We start from the raw sequence: 23,888 nt of genomic DNA, 5'->3' as shown, positions 1-23,888 counted from the left end.
TAAAAATTATATGAATAAAATATATACTGTGTGTGTCTACATAATAAATCTACACAGAACACACATTTATATATTATATAAGTATATCAAGTATAATAAATTAACATACAGGACTAATTATTATAAAAATAAAATATGCAGCATTATAATGACTGTATATTTCAGAATTATTTTATTTCTAAAAACTCAAATGTTGTCTTCTATATTCTAAGAAAGAAGCTTCTGGTTCTTATTAAAGTTAAACTTACTGGAGAATAGGTTTAATGCTAAACTTGTTTTAAATCTTTTAAAAATGACAATTTTTTCTTCACAGTATTAATAAATAGTCACGAACAAGACATTCATTCCTTCACACCCATTCTCTCATTCATCATGCCTCCAATGCCATGAAACAACAATTCTAGAGAAATGCTGCCTCCTACTGGACTCTTAGAAAACCAACCTGAAAGTCCCACCCCCAGGATCATTCAGCTTCTGTTTCTGATTGGCTGACGCTTGAACAGCCACACCCATGGGGCTCCTCACTTGCAAGGGTGTCCCAATAGCACCTGCAATAAAACTTGTAATTATACTGGGGAAGGTCCATTGGACTCTTGCATGAGAAAAGGAACACTTAAGCCTCAATAACTTTCCTTTAGTGGGTTTAAAATGGACTCTAAGCTCATTAAGTCTCTCAATAGCTTACCTTGAGCACGAACCGTCTGTGTAATCACCACCGGCATCCGTGTCGGAGTAGCCTGAACCCCAGGCCTCTTAACAGCCTGAGGAGAACAAAACCACAGAGGATATGAAAATTGTAACATTTTTTGCTACTGAAGTTTGAATTAGAGTCACTAATGTGCGTCTTACTGAGCCCAAGATCATAAAATGAATCTAATAACATGAGCTTCAGTAAACTTAATGGCCAAATAAACAGATGCATTTAAATAATCCCAATTTTCTTCAACATTTCAGTGGCAAAACACCGTACATAGGTTATGAATATATAAACAACACATTGACCAAGCCTACAAGAGACCACAGGAAAGCAGCAGTACCATGGCGGTAGAGGGAGCCAGGGCTGTAGCCGGCCGGATGGTAGATACGGTGGTGGGCAGTGTGCTCGGTGCTGGAGCTTTAATGGTATTCACCGTCAGAGGGGTGGATGTAGTAGAGGTCTGAGACAGCTGAGTTAAAGACTGCTGGGAGTTCAGAAGAGTCAGACGCAGAGCAGGCAGGCTTTTCTGTACAAAGGGAAAGGAAAACAGGTTTAAAAAAAAAAAAAAACACACACAAGAAAACATTTTGTGTCTAGAAAGGATAGTACAAAAATTCTAAATTCTGTTATTATTTGGTCACCCTCATGCTGTCTGCATTATTTTATCTTTTGCTAAACAAACGTTTTTTATTATTTTCTCCAACATTTATTTAATTTTTATGTCCATATATTGGAAGTCAATGGGAATTGAAACATAGCTAAATAATAAAAAAACGTCAGTTATAGTTTCGTAATGACATGAGGGTGAATAACAGAATTGTAATTGTAAGGAATGCTTTTCTGAGACCTACCTTCAAAAAAGGGATCAGGTACGGTTGAGGAGATGACTTCAACTCTGTCTGCAGGCGATTTGTAAACTCCTCAGGCTCGATTTTTGCATCCTTTGCAGATTTTAGAAAAAAAGCACATCAGTTATGTGTGCAAATAAAATTACACATGCTTCATGAAAAGATAATTTAATGTTATTTGAGTGCTAGATTTTACAGTAACTAGCTCAAGTTTAAAGAATTCAGGAATTCATTTAAATTCAGAACTCTGAAATGAAGCTTAAATATCGATGATTACATATCTTTTTAAACGATGTACGTTTGGCAGATGTAAAAAAAAAAATAATTTTCTATAAAGCTATGAAGTCACAAAGTGTAAATTAATATATTGTTTATAATTGTTGAATGAATTGATTAAAAGATGAAAATGTAAAAAGCCAGTAAAATTAAATAACGAAAAAAAGTTGCAGTGTGACGGTGCACTGGCATATAATGCTGCTCAGAGGTGGCATAAATGCATCTGCACAGCAATTACAACCCTAACCCTGATTGTATACTTTGATAGGCAATTTAGTCTAGAATCTGTCTTTCATGGAATTTTGCACAGGCACAGAACAGTCTTCTGCTCTCGAACTGCCAGTAGAAAAAAAAATTATTTATACAGTTCATCATGAGAATATCACTAGAGGAAATCGCATAATTTTAACTGTCACAAATAAACTACTATATAAAATCTTTTATTGACAAAATACAGAACTGTCTCAATCAAAACATGGCTGCTAGTAGTCTAAACAACTCAAACTTACCAGCAGATCCTGCACTAGTGCCTTCACGTTCCGAGAGGTTTCCGGCGAGGGAGAATTATGGGATGCCAGTTTGATGAGCGTTGCTAAGAAGTTCTTGCACTTCTTTACATTCTCTTGCATTTCCTAGATAAAAAAAAAACGGATTTTACAATAGATAAGTACTAAGAATCCACATCCACTGACGGTCATTGACATCATGAAGGCACACAGCGTAGCACTACCTGAGAGAGGACAGGGGCTCTGTTAGCTGGGGCAGCAGCAGAGGTGGTGATGGGACTCTGAGGGGTCACAGAAGGCTTGAGAACTGCCTGTGGTGCAGGCTGCACACGGGCCCCTGCTGTAATGACTGTGGTGGTGGGCTTCTGAGCCGAGGTAATCGTTACCACTGCTGTCTTCTGCTACAAAAATAAAAGCCATGTGGAGTTAAGGATCGTATCGAGTGCTTTGCGCGCCAAGACAAAAAGCGTTTAGCTTGAAATAATACAATAAACAACGCATCAACTGAACAGTTCACCCCAAAATTTTAATTTTACATAAACATGTTGCCATTTTTAAAGCAAAATACTTTTTTTTTCTAAGAATCTTTACACAGGCGAATAATCTTTTTATTCATTTGACGTTCTTTAAAGATTTAAGCACGAGTTACCAAATCTGAAGATATTTGATTGTCCCGTGTGATTAACAGAAGCAAATCAAATAAGATATTTGGTTACAACCCATTTGAGAAATAATGACTGGTTGTTACTGTCACGCAAGCCGCACATTTGATTGGACAGTAAAATCGGGATGATACTGTATGCAGATAAATCACTTGCACTGCACTCTTTTCAGCCATCATTTGGTTTTAGGAACACTTCAGAAGTCATATGAACCCCATTTCAAGGGGATTCAGAACACAAGAGAACCACTTCGTTTCATTCGCGAAATACAAAAGCAGCTGTTATGCAGAGAGACCGTCTCAATCGGCGTTCAGTTTCACTGCACGGGAAACATCATTCACGGAAAGTGGCCTTCCTTTACATCGGTTTTACTGCTAAAACAGTATTGTCACGCAACAAGCGTTCGAAAGGCTTTCAGACGACCCGTCTTGCTCGTACCTGGGCGACAGGTGTGGTGACTCGGAAAGCCGTCCCAGCAGTGGGTGTAACAGGTCTCGGTGAGAGGGTGCCTTTATTTTGGTTCTGAGCTTTGGCCTGTGCCAGGACCTGCTGAGGAACCAAGGCCAGCTGACCGGCCTCCGTGCGTACCAGCACCATACCTGGAGAAGCACACGGGACAAACTTCATAAACACATCATACAGGAATAATTCAAACAACACTCAAACCCGTGTTTCTTATTTTTCAGCCACACAATGAAAGCCAATGGTGTCCAATGCTGATTTGAACCCCATTGACTTTCATCACATGCCGGAAAAATATATTCTCGTAAAATATCTTCGCGTGTCCAAAACAAAGTCATTCAAAATTTAAAACGGCCAAGGCGAGTAAATGACGACCGAACGTCCGTTACTGGGTGAACTGTACCCATTGAACGCCACTCTTTTTGGTCGCCTTAGCGCCTGCCAAGCTTTTACCTGGAGGAATGGTGAATCCCGGCGGTAACTGAATGGTAGTTTGCTGCTGCGGTCTGACGATCAGCTGGGTCGTAGGAGCCCCGGGTCGCGGCTGGGCCGTCGCGGTCGCCGTCCCCTGAATGGGCGCACCGGGTCTCAACAGGGTCGTAGGCTGTGCTACGAGAGCAGTCGTTGCTGGCTTTGCGAGGGCAGAGGGCGTGCTTGCCACAGGAAGTGAGGTCACCACCGGGCTGGACGACACTATAATCTGAGCGGGCGTGCTGGGGTGCAACCCTACAGGAGTCCCGGGGAGCTGGTTCGGGACGATGGCTTTAATCTGGTTTTGAGGGTCAGATTTGGGCTCTGTGTTTGTGAACGGCACAAGACCGGCGGAGCCCTGCACGGACAATCCTGAGACTTTGGGGTCGCCTCCGTTGTGCACGACACTTGTGATGGTGTTAGGAGGCCTGTGCAGTGCAATGGTGGGGTTTGCTTGACTATCTAGTGACACATTCGCATGTGGCAGTGTGCTGTTGGGCTGAGCGGACACAAAAGCAGTATTTGTACTAGCTGGAGCAGACATGTTGCTTTTACCATTACCTACACCTGAACCAATGTCAATGCCGTTCACAGAAGCAGGAGCAGAAGCGATAACAGAAGAGTTTAACGTGCCACCGCTTCCGTTCACAGTCTGTATTCTGGCGGGAACCGGCCGGACAGCAGACGCAATGTGATTTGTTTTGGGGTGAGAGTCTGTTGGTGCTGCGTCACTTGAACAAGTTGATGGATTTGATGAATGATATTGCACCCGGTTCGCGGCTGTGACCGAATTTGCGGAGGTGCTGGGCAGGTTCGCGGTGGACGGGACGGCCCCGGACGCCGGTATCCTATCCGGGCCGTTTTCTTGAGAGTTTCCCTCCTGGTTTCGCTCTGGCTGCTGCCGCTGCTCCAGTGTTGTTCCTACTTGGGCGGGCAGTAATTTCCCCAAGTGTGGATTTGGCGCGTTTGAGGGTCTCCTGGTGTCGCCTTGAGAACCGACCGCCTTGTTTTGTCCGCCCAACTGCGATTCTAACGAGCCTACGAGGTCACTGACTGCTTTTTCGTCCACTTCGGAGTAGAGCATATCTTCCAGCGGATCGGGGACACCCGCCATCTTTGAGAGACGCTTGAGAAATGCTCACGGCGCGTGCGTTGTTTTGCTGCTGAGGCATTGTGGGAAACGTAATGACATCATGGGTAAGATTTGCAGCTGTTGTCCTAGGCCTGTCATATCGGGGATCAAATCTGGAAAGTACCACATAAATATTTAATTTGATTTAATACAAAAAAACACACATTAATTTTTAATAATTAAAGTGCTATTTAATCGATTTAAATGAGTTAATATGTAAAATATAATATATTTAAATGTTACAATTTGGGGATAATATTTGTGGTATTTAAATAATAGGATATTTGTAGCGTTTAAATGTTATTAATTAAAGAAAATTATATATTTTATATTGCAGATGCAGAAACATTATTTTATAGTTTCGTGCTTTTTCTCAATTGGCTCATTTCTGGTCAGAACGTTTTTATTAATGCTACCATGCTCATCTTTTAAAAATTTATTGTCAAGTTTTTAATTATATAATGCCTTATCATCGGAAATATAATTTAAATAATATACTACTTCTAATAGCTAAAGTTAACATACATTGTTAAGCTTGTTAAACATAAGCTTGTTTTTAAATGCAGAAGTTCCACAATATATACAAACAATATTAAGAAATATACGAAAATGTATGTGTTTTTTATATTTCTTTTTTCTTTACATTTTTGAATGTACATTTTAAGTTTTTGTATAATAAAAACATTTACCACGTGAGTCTATTTCAGTCAAAAAGTATGGAAGGCCGAGGCTTAGATAATTTGTGGCAAATATTGATGAAATAATAAAAAAAAAAATGCAAACTTGGTATACAGGTATCAAGATTAAATAATATATTAAACATTCATGTGATTTGTGTTTGTTAGTAAAATAAGGTACCGTCCATTGTGTATTACTAATTTTGGGGGTCGAAATGGAGGCGTGTTTTTATATCTTAAAATGAAGGATATTTAAGCTGTTTATGGTAGCTATATACGAAAAACGACAGGTTGACCGTGTGTAAATAATAACAGAAATGAGAAATTAGTTTGGAAAGCTTTGATTAGCCACATGTAGTAAGACATCTACCGCGAAACACATTAGATTCTGCGTAAATACAACGCAACAGTGAGCGTTCTGGTGTCAAAATCTTGTACAGATCACGTGGTACAGAGCTGGACCAATAGAATTGCGAGTCGTGTTGTACTGCCCAAATATTAAAAACACCATTCAGTTTTGGTCATTTTTAACGGTGCTGTCAAAGAGAGTGAGTACAAGCTTTAAAATACGGTGAAATTTGAGTCGTATTATTATTTATTCAAATGAATGTAGCACGTTATAATAATGCGAATTTATCTAAAGATCTGTTGTTGATAATGCGACAGACTCACGCTAGCAAGCGGGCTAGTCGAGTTCATCACTGTTATCAAAGTTGGTTTCGTTGCTTTCTTATGAAAGGCGTATTGGCGGGGTTTTTTATAATGTCTCATTCTTAATAAATGAAAAAAATAAAGAACATGCATTGGTTTCAAAGAAATCTCAAACATGTATAGAATATTGTACATACACTAAACAATATGTATATATATATATATATATATATATATATATATATATATATATATATATATATATATATATATATATATATATATATATATATATATATATATAATACAAATCTCTCTTCTGTTTAAGGCAATGTTATTAAATACATAAGTAGTTTGTTGTTTTAATATTGTAATTTTAAAATCTGCAAAGGGGGCGTGGTGCATCATTAATTTGCTTATATTTATGTATATGCACATATTCTTTCTATTACATTGCAGTAATTATTATTAAGAGGTTTAGATCTTATCCATGTATTAGTTTGGCATTTAGACAAGCTTATCTCACAAAGTCCTGCTCTCTCTTCCATCCTATTATCAAACAGCCAGCATGGCCACGGCACAGTCAACACTGATGGTCGCAGTGTGCATTTTGATGATAACAGAGCTCATACTGGCCAAAAAGGACTACTATGACATCCTCGGTGTGCCAAAAGATGCTTCCGAACGTCAGATCAAGAAGGCTTTTCACAAGCTTGCCATGAAATATCACCCTGACAAGAACAAGAGCCCCGATGCGGAAACCAGATTTCGAGAGATTGCAGAAGGTGGGTTATATACGCTACCTGTCAAAACTTTGTACTAATTAAAATTGTTAATGTTTTTGTAACTTTGTCGCTTATGTTCCCAGTGGCTGCATTTTCCTGAATTTTCATTACTCCAGTCTTCGGTGTCACATTATTCTTCTATTATATTTAAAAATATATTAAAATAGATAATAATAAGTAATATGTAAGTTACTTTATTTTTGTCCTAATAAATGCAGACAAAAAAAATAAACATCAAAAGTAAAAATTCCACAAATCGTTCACTCTGTAATGCATATGTTTTTAAACTCATTCGGCAGCATACGAAACGCTATCGGATGACAAAAGACGGCGGGAGTACGACCAATCAGGATACAACGCATTCAGCAATGAAGACATGAACAAAGGAGGAGGGCAGCGTTTTCGTCATTCTTTTGATTTTAACTTTGACGACATGTTCAGAGACTTTGACATCTATAGCCAAAACAGGAATGCCCGTCCAAAACGGCACTTTGACGAGCACTTCAGGGCCCACCAGCAAGCGCACAACCGCCATAAGAGACACTTCCAAGGTAATTTTGATACCGGAGTCTTTGAGGACATGTTTGAAGACATGGAGAAGATGTTTACATTCGACCGACACATAAAAAGGACAGAGAGCAGGTTTCAGGGCACAGCCAAACAGCACTGCAGAACTGTGACCCAGCGAAGAGGAAACATGGTCACCACGTACACTGATTGTACCTCATCCTCCTGAACATCAGACTGGACCATCACACTTTTTATTTTATGCCTGATTTAAATGGAGTTCTTGATTTGCTGCTGTGATAAGTGGGGTTTGATTTTACACTTGACTGATCTGTTATTTATGATGATGATGAGGTTTCATTGGTTTGATTAAGACTTCTATTTAACGCTATGTCAGATAGTAGCCTCTTAAAGGAATAGTACACCCCAAAACGAACATTTTCTGAAAATGTACTCGCCCATCGAAGATGCTGATGTGTTTGGTTCTTCATCGAAACAAAATTGGAGAAAATTAGCATTACATCACTTGCTCACCAATGGATCCTCTGCAGCGAATGGGTGCCGTCAGAATGAGAGTCCAAAAAGCAGATAAAGACATCACAATAATCCACACTACTCCAACTTCAATTAATGTCTTGTAAAGTGAAGTATATTGGACTGTTTTCTCTTGTAAACTGTGCTTGATCTGTGCATATTTCTCTTCTAATGGAGACCAGATTACTTTTTCATAGGAAAAGTTAGTTTTATGAACGGAGGACTCGTATTTTAGCTGGAACTAACAGTTTGAAGTTAAAACGTCTTTTTGATGGATTTGTTTTTCACAGAAAATACAGCATTTCAATTCACAAGACATTAACTGTTGAATTGGAGTTGTGTTGTGGGCTATTTATCAGCTTTTCAACCTTCTTTCAAGCGGTAGTCATTCATTGCAAAAATATGTATCTTCAGCATATTTTCATTTATGTGAGTGAACCATTCCTTTAATAGCTTAAGAGTGTATTTTTGGGGCGTTTGTTGGGTTGGTTGTCGTCTTAGCAGCACTAAATTAAAAAAATAAATGTTCTTAAATTACAAATAACAAAGTATATTCGATGACCCTCTACTATTAGTGTGCATTTGTTTAAATTGCACTTTATTGATCATGAAACAAGTTCTATGCACAAAAAGATGCATAGTTAGCTACTGAAATCCCCTACTGTACTGAAAGAACAAATACACTTAATTCCTGAATCACAATTTGCCGAAAGCATCAGACGGATAATTTAGCTCTTCCATTATTTTGTCAATCCAAGGTTGCATGTTTTGTGTTGTGCGTATGAATCTTTGGGATTCACATCTTCATGAACTGGTCTATTATTTGTATGTGATGCTAAACAAATGTTTGCTGCATTGCTGTGAATAATATAGTTCATTATATACAAGTAGTTTCTTTCAAACTCTGTTAGATAGAGAGGTGCCTTTCCCACTCGTTGTGGTAGACTGAGTTTAATGTAATCAGATTGGAGCACTTTCATGACCTCGTCTGTATTATAGTTTGCATGGCTGAGAGAAACTAGGTCTCAGTTTTTGTCATGGACGTTGGTCACCCGGTTGGGTTTGTAAACAGCTTTTGTTTTAGGAACGTACAACAAGTCTGACATTGTTCTCTGAGCCAAAGTGTATTTTGGCTGAACATTTTGTATGTTTGTAAAAAAAACGCTGTTACATGAGTTGTTTTTTATATGGCAGTGTTACCCCTAAAATAAGGCGAGGGGAATGTACCAACTTAGCATTTGCCTGAGAATGTTTTTTTTTTTTTTTTTTTTTTTTTTTTTTTTTGTAAATACAATGTATAACCCAGCTGTGTTCTTGTATGACTTCACCTGTGACCTGTTTTGTTGAATAATCCTGTGTGCAATATTTAAAGGCAGCTCTCGTGTCGTTTTCACTGTTACCCGCTGACATAGTTGTTATGAAATGAGTCTCGGTAGACTCATCTGGCACTTTCTTCATTGTAATCCTATGGATGAAAAATAAATCTGAAATAGGCTGTTTAAACCCAGATGTACGTATACTTGGGTTAACAATAAATAGTGTTGAAAACTATGGGTTTGATGGTCTTTTCTTTAGGTTTTTCACATAAAACACAAATAGTTCATTATATGGAAGCATTTTAGTATCCTCAGTAAACTTAAATTGACAACACTTTGATTGTAAAATAAACATGTAGATGCTGAAATGGAATATATCGCATATAGAACAAGACAAAGTACATTATACAATTATTCTTATTGAGGAAGTTTGAAATAGTCTAACACATACACAAACATTGGTGTCATCAAATGATTAATCGTGAATAATCACATCCAAAATAAAAGTTTTTGTTTGCATAAATACAGTATATGTGTGAGTACTGTGTATATTTATTATTTATATATTTAATAAAATGGGTTTTTTTATGTAATTTTATTTAGAATAATTTTATTTAAATTTTAATATTAATAAAAATGTTAAAGTTAGTAAAACATTTATTTTGGGGTGCGTACATTTAAAACGCAATGACGTATAGTTGCTCAGATAACTATATTAATAACACCACGTGTCGACGTGTGTCATAATTTATGTAATATTGCGACTTGAACGATGTTCAGCGCTACCTCACAAAAAACACGTTTTCCTAAAGCTCCAAAATATTTTTGTTGCGCCTCATAGTTACGGTTGCCTTGGCGCATTCACTCAGAACAATGCTTGGAAATGTAGTTCATTTCCAGAAAATTCAAAAGTGGGTCAACAGCTGTTGTCTCATGTAAAACTACAAGTCCCATTATGCACCGGTGTTCAGTTTTTCCGCGGCCGGGTTGGTTCGCGGTGCCACTGTCAGGGACATTGGATGACTTTGTGCCGTGTTTAGCCGGGGTATTCGCCTTAGCTCATTCATTTTGACAGGCGAAGAGATCATCAACGCGATGGAGGCTCTTATTCCTGTCATTAACAAACTCCAGGATGTTTTTAACACAGTCGGGGCGGATATTATCCAGCTGCCTCAGATTGCAGTGGTGGGAACGCAGGTAATGTTTTAGTTGCTGGTTCCATTCAGATCGAAGCAGGTCTATGGCAGTGTCCAAAAACCTAGTGAGGTACCTACCTAGACAGCATTTTTGGGCGCCAAAGTTCGTGGCGTCTGAAGTTCGAGTGCGCCCTGTGAAGCCCCCCAGCTAGGCAGTTCACTTGTTTTGAAACGCAGCCTAGTATTAGCTACATTTATTTATTCCTGCGACATTATATATACGTTACATATGTCAAGGCCAACGACAGCTATATGACTATTGCATTGAATGTACCCAAAATTAACGCAATGCAACCCAAATCTGCAGCGAGCTTTCAAATAATGTTATCAGCGCTGTCCAGCTAACTAGCGTGCTAACAAAAAGTCCTTGCTTGTTTCCTCATTCCTGCTTCATTAATTGACTTCACAGAGATATTATTTGGAAATCCCTACTGTTAAGAACGCGTTTATGTTTTAACAGTTTGAGCAGTATCACACAGTGAGTTTTAGGGTCGTGTTGGTCTCAGTACAGTAGCTAGCACACGAAGAGATGCGCCATGGTCGGTCTGAACTTGACAGTTCTGGCAGCATGTTTGGACTGGACAGCTGCAGGACTTCACTGTACTTGAAGGACAAAATGGGCAGAGTAGAAGTAAGGTAACGCATGATTGTCGATGTTTACCATCCTGACATCACGCAAGATATCTGCATCATTTCGTTGTGGAAGCATTGCATACTTGATAGTGTTGTAATATGGACCTTTAATGAAAGTAAACCAGTGCGTACCAGAGGCTGACTCATGAACAAGAGGAGTTTTCTGCTGTCAGCCACACAAACACGCACACTTAATGTATAATAAGTTTAAAGAGTCTTAGCAGGGACTTTCATTGGCCGCTTAAGAGGATATGGCTGTCTGGATGCCTAAGAAAGTGTCTTAACCCTGTAAAGTCTAACATATGAAATAAAAAAAATAGCTCATAGTGGGAATATGAAGCTCACATTTGCTCGTTTTAACCAGAAGCCTAAAACGAGCAAATATGCAATTTGACGCTAATCTTATTATTTACATAGCTAAAAATATTGATAGATTGTAATAAGACCATTTAAAACAGTATAGCACACTATTAAAATGCAAAACAATACAAGTTTTCTTTTATCTGCCAATAATATGTCTTAAGATGATATTTAAATGCTTGGTTTAATAATTGATGCTGTGGGTTTTTATTGGGGATAGCGAAACACAATGCAATGCGGTATGACGATGATTAAAGATAAACGTTTCACAAAAACAGGCTTTTTACTTTCTGAAAGTACCAACTATCAGTCACATGGCCGAAGACATAGTAGATTGTGTGTAACAGGTATTTCGAAGGTTTTGATGGCGTTCATCATTTAGAGGCTTCAGAAATTCGAGTATTATGCAGTAGGGTTAAACTGTCAAGGTACAAGCAAGCAAACTGAACTTATATAGCTATATTTTTTTCTTAACTAGGCCTAAATGTTGACTAGGCCTTATGTTTAGTCCGTACTGACTTGTTTGTTCTTTGTGGTTCATCTCAATCACAGAGCAGCGGGAAGAGTTCAGTTCTGGAGAGTTTGGTTGGCAAAGACCTCCTGCCCCGCGGGACGGGTATCGTGACCCGCAGGCCTCTCATCCTTCAGCTGGTGCACATAGACCCCGAGGACAGAAGAAAGACCGGCGAGGAGAACGGTATCTGCTTTTTTTCTATTTGTATTTCAGAAAAGCATGAATTAATGCCCCGCAGTGTGATTTAGGAAGTTTTTCTGTGCCGCTTTGTTTCTAATTCGGTCGCTCGATCAACGGCGATGCAGTGGTGTCAGGTGCTAAGTCAAAAGAGAAAGGAAAAGGTAGTGATCGGAATCTGTGTGCTGTTAGATTAAATAAAACATGTGAACAGAATCTAGTTTTTAACAATCCACAGATGAAGCTTTTAGCATGGGCGTCTCTGCATTTGTGTGGTTTTTGGCTACTCTAGAGTCCTGTAAAGATGGCATTGCTGCAGGCTAACCCTCTGTCATCTCTCTTTAAACACAGACCCCAATGTGTGGAAAAATGGGCGCCTTTACAAAGGTCTCCTTTTCCTTGTTCCTTGCCCCTTTTGCTTGTGTTGAACAGCTTTGTGTTTTTCCTCATCCCGCTTCCATTATTTGATTATAAGCTTTTGTTATGCTGCCAGTGCAATGGCTCAGCTTAAACGACCCCAGACTGAAGAATTTATTGTACAATCCAGTTTCATTTTCAGGTTTAAAGCGGTGAGTATGAATGATTTGGGCCTCTAAATGTCTGTTTACTTACTAATAACTCTCTAACGGTCGTTAAATGCTATCTGAATGTCACCGTGTAGTGAAGATTCAAGTCTTTATTAGGACAGCGTGTGTTAGAATCAGCTAGGTATGCTGTGCTACCCACAATGCACTGTGCTTGGCCTTTGTTTTGTAGCAGTTTTTGTTTCATTTGCTGTACTGGTTCTTTTGAAAAAATGTTGTTTTGGAACAAAATCTTACTAAGCAAAGTAAACTCTCAGAAGAAAGCGAAAGTTTCTATAGGTCATGTGGCCCAGTACGTGTCGTTGATAATGTCGTTGTCAATGTTGTTTCTCACAGGAGTGGACGGAGAAGAGTGGGGGAAATTTCTACACACCAAAAACAAGGTACAGAAAGGCAGTACAACAGATATTCAGACAAAGAATTCACAGCTTCATAACAAACATGTGTGAAACTTTTTTAAGCATCCGTTCTGAACAATCTTATTAAATGCATTGATTATTTATATTTGTAAACTTTTTTTTTTTTTTTTTTTTTTTTTAGTGAGAAGTTTCCACTTAAATCTCATATATACACATGAATTTGGTTTATTCTAATTCCATGCTAGGGAATTTGTCACAAACCTGTAGTCACTCTCAGCAAACATACGATGCTCTCTAAATATGCTCTTTCAGGTATCTTAAATGTAAGATTTAAGTATCTACGTATAATTTAATCCTGACATGTATGTAAGGCCACTAAGAACATATATATTTAATCTTTTACAGATTTAGTTCACCCAAAAATAAACATTCTGTCATTTATTACTCATCCTCACGTCCTTCCAAATCTGTAAGACCTTTGTTCATCTTCACAACACAAATGAATATTATTTACAATCTGAGAGCTCTCTAACACTCCATCGACAGCAACACAACCCACAGGGTCTTATGGGTTTGGGACAACATGAGGGAGAACATTTTTGGGTGAACTATCCCTTTTATCCATGAGTGCAAGGCCACCAAGAGCGTTTATTTGTGAACATGTGGCTTCAGTTGTTCCTATGTTTTTGGTCATTTAGAATATATTTTAATACAAAAGTTGAAAATGGTTAGATGCAGATATCACAAACACATTTTGTGATTTAAAAAAAAAAAGACTCACTGTCCCAAGACATGTTTAAAATAGCATCATCCAACTCTATATACCTTACATCACATTTGAGTAAATCCAGGGGAAAAAAGCTGTTACATCAAAGAGACACTTTGCAGTGTTTTTTATTAAATCACTCTGGCTGTCAGACACATTTATGTGCTACAAACAACAGTGCAGTGAGTTTGTCTGGTTTTATAGTTGATGATGAGCAGATGAAGAAGAACAAGCCCTAATCCCTGTTGGTCCAAATGATCACAGGAGATATTCTCAGTGTGGTCTTGAGTCCAGATACAAGCTTTGTGTTAGCCTCATGTAACATTAATTTGAATCCTTTTCTCTTTAGTTTCATGAAAGTGTAAGTCTTTGTGAAGTGAGAGATCATGATTGTTAATGTTGTGTCACTGCCTTTTAGATCTACACAGATTTTGATGAAATCAGGCAAGAAATTGAGAGTGAAACTGAAAGAGTGTCTGGCAACAACAAGGTAAGGAAGAGTCCTTAAACGAACTAAATCAGATCATGGTTTATTTTTTTAAAACTGAATGTGTGCCTAAACTTAAAAATTGCTTTACTAACTATTAATAAGCAACCATTTTAATTAGGATTTTTTTTAAAGGGAAAAGTCAAAGTTAATAGTGAAGTTAACTATTGCCATAATTTTATAATAAAATAAAATAAATAAAATTTTAAAATAAACGCTGTTCTTTTCAACTTTTTGAAATATAGAAAAATGCATCACAATTTCTACAAATATATGAAACATTGATAATACTTGAAAATACTACAAATCTATATTAGAATGATTTCTTAAGGATCATGGGACATTGAAGACTGGAGGACTTAGTGCTGTCACACATTTTTTCAGTTTAATGCGTTAAAATTATTTAACACCACTAACGCAGACTCTTGACAAGAAGTGCATGTATTCAGTCGCAGAACGTATTTACAACCACATCAAACCAGAGACGTCTCAGACACACGCTTCAGCTTCAGTATTTTACAATATCAGTGTTTTTGCTCAAATAAATGCAGCCTTAATGACTTTTAAGAGACAAAAAAAACAAAACTAGCTTTACCAAACCCAAATGTTTGAACTGTAGTGCAGTTTCTGTTGACAAATGCAGAATGTTGTGTCATTGTTTCACAGGGGATCAGTGATGAGCCAATTCACCTGAAAATCTTCTCACCACACGTTGTCAACCTCACACTGGTGGATCTGCCTGGCATCACAAAGGTGTTTTATTCAGCAGCAAAGCTTGGCCTGTTTTAATATTCCTTTTATGAAGTATTTTTTTGATGCTGACACTGATATATTCATGTTCAGGTCCCGGTGGGAGACCAGCCTAAAGATATCGAGCTGCAGATCCGCGAGCTGATCTTAAAATACATCAGCAATCCCAACTGCATCATTTTAGCTGTCACTGCAGCGAACACGGACATGGCCACCTCTGAAGCTCTGAAAGTGGCCCGTGAGGTGGATCCAGACGGTCAGCATATTACCGTTTATTTTGGTCTGCTTGTGCATTTTTTGCACACGCTTGGACCTTTCAGTTTGTGTGATGTGATGTTTTTCCACACAGCTGTGTGATGCAGATTTTTTTTTTTTTTTTTTTAAAGACACAGCATTTAATTTTTTTTCTTTTCTACTTCAGGTCGCAGAACGCTGGCGGTAGTGACTAAACTAGATCTGATGGATGCTGGGACTGATGCAATGGATGTTCTCATGGGCAGAGTCATTCCTGTCAAACTAGGACTGATTGGAGTAGTTAACAGGTCAAAAAAAAAAAAATATATATATATATATATATATATATATATATATATACACACAAGTGGATTGTTTTTTTTTTTATGACTTTTTTATGGTTTAATACAGGAGTCAGCTGGACATCAATAATAAGAAAAGTGTGGCAGACTCCATCCGTGATGAGCATGCCTTCCTGCAGAAGAAATACCCGTCCCTCGCCAACAGAAATGGAACCAAGTATCTCGCCAGAACATTAAATAGGTAAGACTTTAAGCTTCAAACATCACATTCATTAATTTTACTCCGCATATCTGCTTTTCGAAGTATTAAAATTCATTTTTTTCACTAGGTTATTGATGCATCACATTAGGGACTGTCTACCAGAGCTGAAGACACGTATCAATGTTTTAGCAGCTCAGTATCAGTCCCTGCTCAGCAGCTACGGCGAGCCGGTGGAGGACATGAGCGCTACTCTGCTGCAGCTCATCACAAAGTTTGCCACAGAGTACTGCAACACTATTGAAGGAACAGCCAAATACATTGAGACCGCTGAACTGTTAGTTCCCTTTTCTTCAAGTCTCATACTCATCAGGGCTTTGTACGGAAGCCGGTTTTTGCCACTATGTAATAAAAAAAAAAAAAAGTTATTGCGATTTATTTATTTATTTATTTTTCAGAAGATTGAGAGTTATGAAATCCAAATAAATAAAGTATAAGTATGAGAACATATAAGTATTTTTTCCTCTCAAAATTAGATTTTATAGCACTCAATTGCGAGTTTATATCTTACAATTGTGTTTATTTCTCAGAATTGTGAGTTTATAGCTTGAGGGGAAAAAAAGTCAGAGTTGTGAGAATAAAAGTCGCGATTACCTTTTTTTTTTTTATTCAGTGGCTTTGATCAAAATAGTAAAATATTATTACATTTTAAAATGTTTTTTTATTATACCATATTTCAAAATGTAGTTTTGTAGTCGATCAATTTAATGCATCCTTGCTTAAAAAAAAAAGATTTCTTTCAAATAATTTTTTTTTGCTGACCACAAACTATTAGTTCTAACCATACTTGTTTGTTCTAAAATTTTAGGTGTGGTGGTGCAAGAATTTGTTATATTTTTCACGAGACGTTTGGTAGGACACTGGAGTCAGTCGATCCTCTTGGAGGACTTACAACCATAGATGTTCTCACAGCTATTAGGAACGCTACGGTAGGTTTTGACTTTAGTCCAGACTGTGCTTGTATGGCTATAAAATAGAGACTGTGCTCTACATTGAGCTGCCATGTGCAGAGGAACCTTTCATTATCAGGTAGAGCTAGATAGTGTGAGGTGCATATATATTTCTGTAGTTTGTAATGTAGTTGTTGTGTTTCCTCAGGGTCCCCGTCCTGCTCTGTTTGTGCCTGAGGTGTCGTTTGAGCTGCTGGTGAAGAGGCAGGTGAAGCGTCTGGAGGAGCCCAGTCTGCGCTGTGTGGAGCTGGTGCATGAGGAGATGCAGAGGATCATTCAGCACTGCAGCAACTACAGCACTCAGGTAGACTGATCAGTTCTTGCTCTGCATATACAGTACATGTTGTTGTTTGCCTTTTCCCCACAAAGTGATGTGACGGCCAAGGCAATATTTGCTTATATTGAGATGAAAGGCACACAGAGTCTGAATAGTCCTTTCCTATCAAAATGATTATTACTGAAGCAAAAATGCACAAAATGATTGACACAACTTGAAGTTGTATTAATTTTTTTAACGTGGCAGACATTTGGATGAACATTTCGAACTGACCATACCCTTTTCGCAATGACCTTAAAGCTTTTGCAAGCAACTGTTTAATTGGACAATTAAAAAAAAATGTCCAACCTGCCATCGAGTGTCCGTTTTTGAAGTTTAAGTAAATTCTGTCAATTTAAATTGTTGATATCAATTGTTAGAATTATTTGAACATTTTGTGTGTGTTTGTTTCCTCTCCTAGGAGTTGCTCAGGTTTCCTAAGCTCCACGATGCCATAGTAGAAGTGGTCACTTCTCTTCTCAGGAAGAGGCTACCGGTCACCAATGAGATGGTTTGTTTTTTTGTTGTTGTTGGGGGTTTTTTTTTACAATTTTTTTTTTTATGTCCATCTTCTCTAAATCAGTGTCTCCGCTGTGCTCCAGGTTCACAATCTTGTGGCGATAGAGTTGGCTTATATCAACACCAAACACCCAGACTTTGCAGATGCCTGTGGGCTCATGAACAACAACATTGAGGTTTACAGATATTTTAATGAGATTTGAAATTTAGATTTGCATTTGTTTAGAACATATTTCAGTGTGAGGCCTATTCTTGTTGTCTTTTGGAACAGGAGCAGAGGCGTAACCGAATGAGAGAGCTTCCCTCAGCGGTACCTCGTGATAAGGTACGAGGTTAAATCATCAGGGAATATTTGCTATATATTTGACACGAAAACATGACAGGCTGCGATTTTGCAATGCTCTTTTATTCTCCTTTCCTGTTTAGATAGTAGCTTGTTTCATAAACCAGTCTCCAGAATTAGTCCTTCCTCTCTAGCTGACTAGTCTCTTCTCTTCCTGTCTCTCTTTGTAGTCCTTAAAAGGTCCTGGTGGGCAGTCAGTGTCGCCCACCGAGCAGTCGCCTGCTGAGGGCGATGGCCCTAAGGTGTGTGGCGTCCCCTGTGTGTAGGGGAAAAGCATGGAGTTGATTTTCAGCTCACTCAAACTGCTCCCCCTGACTGCATGGTCACTAACCTCTAAACTGACAGCAGATCACGTTTTTTGCTGTGCAGTTTGGGTTTAACTCATCCGAATCTTCTCAAACTTCTGTTGTGTGTTTGCCGAGTTGTTATACCCCGGACAACTGCTGCTGTTTTTTGCAGTTGTATCTTTTCAGTTAAAGGCCAAACTTGGCGTTTTATTTGTGTTAAGTTTGAAGCCTAAAAACTATTTGTAAAACTGCATGGGGAAGGTGCACGAATCAAAAGTGGGCGTTCAGTCCTGTGGTGTTCTGGTTTGTGTGTTTCAGATGGCTGGAGGAGCTCAGGGGGAGCAGGAAGGAGGAACGGGGACCTGGAGAGGCATGCTGAAGAAAGGAGACGAAGGCCAGGGAGAAGATAAGACTAAACTACAGAGCTCTATTCCCGCCAGCCCTCAGAAGGGGCACGCAGTGAATCTGCTCGATGTGGTGAGTCGGTACAACACCAATAAATTTGATTATACCACAGAAGTGAATTAAAACGAGTAAATACACACTGAGAGAAACACAGTGAATTAGTGTTGGTTTGCTTCCATCTTTGGCCAGCCCGTGCCGGTCGCCCGGAAGCTGTCTGCTCGTGAACAGAGGGACTGTGAGGTCATCGAGAGGCTCATCAAGTCGTATTTCCTCATTGTCCGTAAAAACATCCAGGACAGGTGAAGTACATGCCAGGTGAATTAGTTTTTAATGTTTTAAGCAGATTGCTCATTCTGTTTCTCTCTTTCTGCAGTGTACCGAAGGCTGTGATGCACTTCCTGGTGAACCACGTGAAGGACAGCTTACAGAGCGAGTTAGTGGGACAGCTGTATAAACCTGCCCTTCTGGACGACCTCCTCACAGAGTCAGAGGACATGGCCCAGCGCCGCAACGAGGCTGCTGATATGCTGAAGGTAACCGCAGCAATAATGGTCTATATAATTAGAGATAATGTATGTTAAAGTAAAAATGTTCGTAGTTATTTATTACACATGTTTATGTACATGTAATGTAGTTGTTGCATTAACATTAATCATACTATTAGTTAATTTTATAATTACAGTGTGTGTATAATTAGTAATATGCATATTAATGTGAAAATGATTTGTGATGCAATCTTTACATAAATGTTATGCATTAATGCTATAAATAATCATTAAGATAAAAGAATAGTTTTAAGTATTTATTTAAATGTCATTAATTATTTAATAATTATATAATAGCATATATCATTTGTAGTAATAATAATAAAGTGATCATGTAAAATCAGGAAAAAATGGTTAGTAGTGCAGAGTATCCTTTGCTTTGTTATTATTTCATATCAATTTATTATCAGTAATCTGTTATTAAATAATAGCATTACATTCTTAATTTACTATCATTACTTACTGTTATCATTTAATTTAATAAATGTTTTTATTCTATGCTCTCCTCTACCCCTAGGCTTTGCAGAAAGCCAGTCATGTGATCGCCGAGATCCGAGAAACACACCTGTGGTGAAGCCCTGCTGATGTACAGCCCCTCTCCCCTTCACTCGAACCCTGCGGTCTGCGTCAGCCTCGTCTCTCTTCGGTCTGGATTTCACAGACAGCCAACTTGAAAAATGCACTGGTGTCTGTTAGTGTGTATCGAATATAATTTTATGTACTCAACGGACTCTTCTTGAACTACACTGAGGACAGCACATATCACATCGCACCTGCACACCGTCTCATTCAGTGATCTCTCATGTATGTAAGCAGATACATCATGTACGCTGCAGATAATGTGCGGCCTGTTAAAGGACTGTGTGTCCCTGATCTAGCCTAAATTAAAGGTAGTGATTCAAACTAATCAAAGGGTTTGTCGTGACTTTATTTGCTGCTTTTGCTATCATCGGACATTTACGAAGATGCGTTCGGTAATATTTTTGTTCAATATAGTGGTCAACTACAGATACAGCTGCAGAACATGGGCTACCAAGATAAAGTGAGAAGCATTTAAGTAGTCATGTGATTTTTAACTTGGTGACCCCTGTATAAGGGTGACATGCTCAATGTAAATAAAATCACTTTTATTAGACTGTTGATAGTGAGTCCATATGATTTGAAACATATGATTTGAAACACATTTTTAATAACACAGATATTACTAGGTGCATTTTAGGTGAGTTATTTGTTCATTTTTGGTCTAAAAATTAACTAATTGTGAGGGAAACGTTTGATTTTTATGGTGTACTGGAACAATAATATATTTACTGTTACATAATAATAATACAATATTTTGCTGATGTAATTAATCACTGATTAAATCTATTTGTATTTGATTAAATAAAATAACATAAATTGAGTACACTGAAACTAACAGGAAAGGCTAATATTTATTTGTGGCAAAAATAAGCAAGAGACTGCAAAGCAAAAATGTACAGCCAGAGCATGTTTGTATGATCAGAATTATTATTATTATTATGTTCATCCAACAAAACTAATGCAGGAAGACAGAAATTCCTCGCGTGTGTGCTGTCGACGTCTATCTCAGCCTTCCTCCCATCTTGCCTTTGCCGCGTCCTTTGGCACTAAGAAAAAGAAAATCAAGAGGTTAAAATTAGTTTTGGGCCTTAAATCTGAACATGGTGCAACGCTCAAATTGGTTGGTGAGATTTCAAGCTTGTGATTTATACCTCTGGTGATCCTGGACGCGGGCAAGGAGTTGATTTATCTGCGAGAGACAGAAACGTGACAGCTAAGTGCTAACAGGATACAGTGATAATGAACACAACCTAATTACCTCAGACCAAACTCCAGCTGTTCTGGAATCCTGAACTGGATTTTGTTAAACTGTCAAAAATTGGGTCTGGCAGGAGCTCCATAACGCCTCAAAAGCAACATGAAAGTAAGTGAAGGAGGTTATCACTCACATCGTATTTCTGGCGTTTCAGTTTCTCGTTTAGATCGTACTTTTCTGCTTCCAGCTGCATCAACCACTGCCACAACTCATTGGCTTTATCCCTGCAACCGGAGGCAAAAATGGTAAGGTTCACACAGAACGTGTTCTGGCGTTCCACCAGCTTGTTTTCACATTCTTCCTCATTCAATAGTTGCTGTTCAAGTTCGAAAAACGAAGCGTTTTAAAGTAGTTCTTTTACCATAACTCTCATCTTTGCACTCAATGAGTACTGCACATGTTTCTTTCATTCTACAGGTTCTACTGTAACGGTAAGCTGGATGATGTACTTTTAACATTTTTAAATGCAAGGACAAATATCAATGACCCCAATTATTAGAAATTATACGCAGCCCCAATAATATATATATAAAAAAGCTTTTTTACTTGAGTTTGTCATCACTCAGATGGTCAACGCTCAGTGGTTTTCGGCGATCAGCCAGGATCTTCTTCTTTTTCTCCCTTTCGGTCTGTTTCTTGGCACCTTTGCGTCCTTCACCCTTCAGCAGTAATTACCATATTAATGAAAGAAACTAATAATTAAATGTTTACAGTGTTTGCGTGTTAACGCTGACCCTTTGCTGTATGCCCCCATACTGGTGGGTCATATTAGTGAGAGCTTTCTTCTTCTTGGCATCTTCATCGTGCTTCTTTCTCTGCTCCTCCTGCTCCTTCCTCTCTCTCTCTTCCTGTCAACAATTCAGATCATATCTTTAATCTCTTTTTTGAGCCTGTAGTTCATCGTTTAACTTAAAGCTGAGCGAAGATTCAGTTAAATTTACAGTTTTGTAGAAATGACCCAGTAGAATGTAAAATGCGTTTGTTTGAATATACAAGGAGTTTGTTAACATCCTCGACAAAGGTAGGGTAAAGGTGTAAATCTGGGACTAGTTTGGTGTCATTGGTTCCAGTAGGCAGCTGGTGTAGTTTAGCAGGCGTCTGAGCAGAAGATGGCAGGCGTAGACAGTCAGAATGTGACAGGAACTCACGGCGAGTCTGGCCTGGCGCTCTTTCTCTCTCTCTGCTCTCACTCGCTGCTGATCGGCTCTCTCAGCTCGCCTCTTCTCCTGTTCAAACACATAGGCTATTTACATATGAGTTGTACCTCTTGCAGGAAGACGTTGATGTTGAAAAAAAACCCTAAAATGACTACTTTCGACTTTCATCTTTAACAAAACTTATACTTATAAGAATTCCTGTCTACAGAGCTGTACAAACCCAAGACACTTATACCGGCAATATACAACATTTATGAGGAAGCACTCACAATTCTGTTGACCAGGGCAATGAGTTCCTCTTCATCTTTCTGTCTCTGGAGGAAATGAGCCTCTATAAGGGACTGTAGTTCTGTTAAATCCTTCTCTTGACGCTTTTTTTGGATGTCCTGCCACACACATACACACACAAATGATGCAGATTACGAGTGATCTAAACATGAGGTGTGTGTTTAATGAGAAAATAAAATCTCCTACTTACATCAAAATCTACTTTTTCCCCTTCTGGAATTTTTGGTGCTTGGATATTTGATAGATATCTGAAAATAAAAGATTGAGCCATTAAAAAAAAAAGTTTTAGCTGGCTATATAATGATATAACGATAGGAACTTACTTTGGTTTGGACTTTGAGTCATCTACTGTAATTGGAGAAAGAGGTGTTGCAAGTGAATAGAACAGTAACAATTAAAGATTCAAAAAATAGGATTAAAATAATAATTAGCATCGGCATAATTAAATTGCCAAATGCATTTTTTTTTTACAAATTTTGCTCGAAAAATAATTATACTTGGTGCAAACAATTATGTGCCAATGCAAATGTAAATAGCCATTGGCATTATAATAAATAACAAAAAAGATGAATGTTAATTTATAATATTAAAATATATACGATACCTTCCTCCCTTTTTTTAAAATGAGACAAAACACAAACAAAAAGACAGATTTGTAAGTGAAAATATATATATAATGCATATTTTATAATGCATTATTTTATAATGCATGCAAATATAATGCATTTTTATCATAATAAATCATGCAGATAAATGATATAAGACTGTTACTCACTGAACTCCCTCATCCATCACATCTTCTGTGTCAGACATGACTATAAACTACATCAAAGATGAATTGCAGCATACATTACAATCATTGTTGAATGCAACACCATTGCCATTGCACATCCTGTTCATTATTCCTACAAGACAGGGATTTTGTAGGAATAGATAGCTCTCACCTGGGCTGTGTGTGGATCTCGGAGAGCTCAGGAGCCGCTCTCTTTTAGAGCGCAGTGTTAGAGCAGCGGGCCTCAGTCTCAAGGCTAACATACTAACACACCACGTGATCACCATGGCCTCTCATTGGCGTGCGCTGAAAGCCTTCGTCTAT

The 23,888-nt window shown here is 38.2% G+C and overlaps 4 protein-coding genes across 9 annotated transcripts in view; 2 read left to right on the top strand and 2 right to left on the bottom strand.

The window, feature by feature from the left end:
• The window catches only part of si:dkey-219c3.2 (transcription initiation factor TFIID subunit 4), a 33,808-nt gene extending 28,738 nt beyond the window's left edge, over positions 1–5,070 (bottom strand). The window contains exons 1-8 of one of the 2 annotated variants that reach the window (XM_043227619.1): positions 3,905–5,070; positions 3,428–3,588; positions 2,552–2,728; positions 2,331–2,453; positions 1,549–1,638; positions 1,038–1,223; positions 686–761; positions 443–548 (exon numbers count right to left, since the gene is read on the bottom strand). In XM_043227619.1, the coding sequence (XP_043083554.1) occupies positions 443–548; positions 686–761; positions 1,038–1,223; positions 1,549–1,638; positions 2,331–2,453; positions 2,552–2,728; positions 3,428–3,588; positions 3,905–5,036 (2,051 nt within the window). In that variant the 5' untranslated portion in view covers positions 5,037–5,070. The remainder of the gene's footprint in view (positions 1–442; positions 549–685; positions 762–1,037; positions 1,224–1,548; positions 1,639–2,330; positions 2,454–2,551; positions 2,729–3,427; positions 3,589–3,904) is intronic. The other variant, XM_043227620.1, reaches the window with a different exon arrangement.
• A 27-nt stretch (positions 5,071–5,097) lies between these two features.
• Positions 5,098–9,759, top strand: dnajb9a (DnaJ heat shock protein family (Hsp40) member B9a). Of its 2 annotated transcripts, none has more exons than XM_043227626.1 (3): positions 5,098–5,119; positions 6,946–7,167; positions 7,467–9,759. In XM_043227626.1, exons 1-3 carry the CDS (start codon positions 5,116–5,118, stop codon positions 7,901–7,903), a joined length of 663 nt encoding a protein of 220 aa, XP_043083561.1. In that variant the 5' UTR covers positions 5,098–5,115; the 3' UTR covers positions 7,904–9,759. The 2 variants fall into 2 exon arrangements, with proteins under 2 accessions (XP_043083561.1, XP_043083562.1); XM_043227627.1 differs by lacking the exon at positions 5,098–5,119 and adding an exon at positions 6,198–6,279.
• A 731-nt stretch (positions 9,760–10,490) lies between these two features.
• Positions 10,491–20,417, top strand: dnm1l (dynamin 1-like). 4 transcript variants are annotated; one of them, XM_043228035.1, is made up of 20 exons: positions 10,491–10,721; positions 12,266–12,410; positions 12,756–12,791; positions 13,325–13,371; positions 14,532–14,603; positions 15,267–15,353; positions 15,444–15,606; positions 15,772–15,892; positions 15,996–16,127; positions 16,216–16,422; positions 16,954–17,074; positions 17,244–17,399; positions 17,833–17,922; positions 18,014–18,106; positions 18,202–18,255; positions 18,444–18,515; positions 18,879–19,037; positions 19,155–19,264; positions 19,339–19,498; positions 20,028–20,417. In XM_043228035.1, the coding sequence occupies exons 1-20, from the start codon at positions 10,620–10,622 to the stop codon at positions 20,082–20,084; spliced, it is 2,184 nt and encodes a 727-aa protein (XP_043083970.1). In that variant the 5' UTR covers positions 10,491–10,619; the 3' UTR covers positions 20,085–20,417. The 4 variants fall into 4 exon arrangements, with proteins under 4 accessions (XP_043083970.1, XP_043083971.1, XP_043083972.1 ...); XM_043228036.1 differs by lacking the exon at positions 12,756–12,791; XM_043228037.1 differs by lacking the exon at positions 18,444–18,515.
• Positions 20,418–20,924: 507 nt separating this feature from the next.
• Positions 20,925–23,857, bottom strand: tnnt2d (troponin T2d, cardiac). The gene is made up of 12 exons (XM_043228039.1): positions 23,737–23,857; positions 23,568–23,614; positions 23,397–23,404; positions 23,116–23,140; positions 22,983–23,040; positions 22,774–22,890; positions 22,496–22,573; positions 22,082–22,195; positions 21,894–22,006; positions 21,481–21,571; positions 21,244–21,281; positions 20,925–21,138 (listed from the first exon to the last, which is right to left on the bottom strand). Exons 2-12 carry the CDS (start codon positions 23,603–23,605, stop codon positions 21,093–21,095), a joined length of 726 nt encoding a protein of 241 aa, XP_043083974.1. The 5' UTR covers positions 23,606–23,614; positions 23,737–23,857; the 3' UTR covers positions 20,925–21,092.
• Positions 23,858–23,888: the final 31 nt, after the last annotated feature.

This window comes from Puntigrus tetrazona, chromosome 25 (assembly GCF_018831695.1).
Source record: "Puntigrus tetrazona isolate hp1 chromosome 25, ASM1883169v1, whole genome shotgun sequence".
NCBI lineage: Eukaryota > Metazoa > Chordata > Actinopteri > Cypriniformes > Cyprinidae > Puntigrus > Puntigrus tetrazona.
Note: the sequence above shows the minus strand (reverse complement) of the source record. Positions and strands in the feature narration are given on the sequence as shown.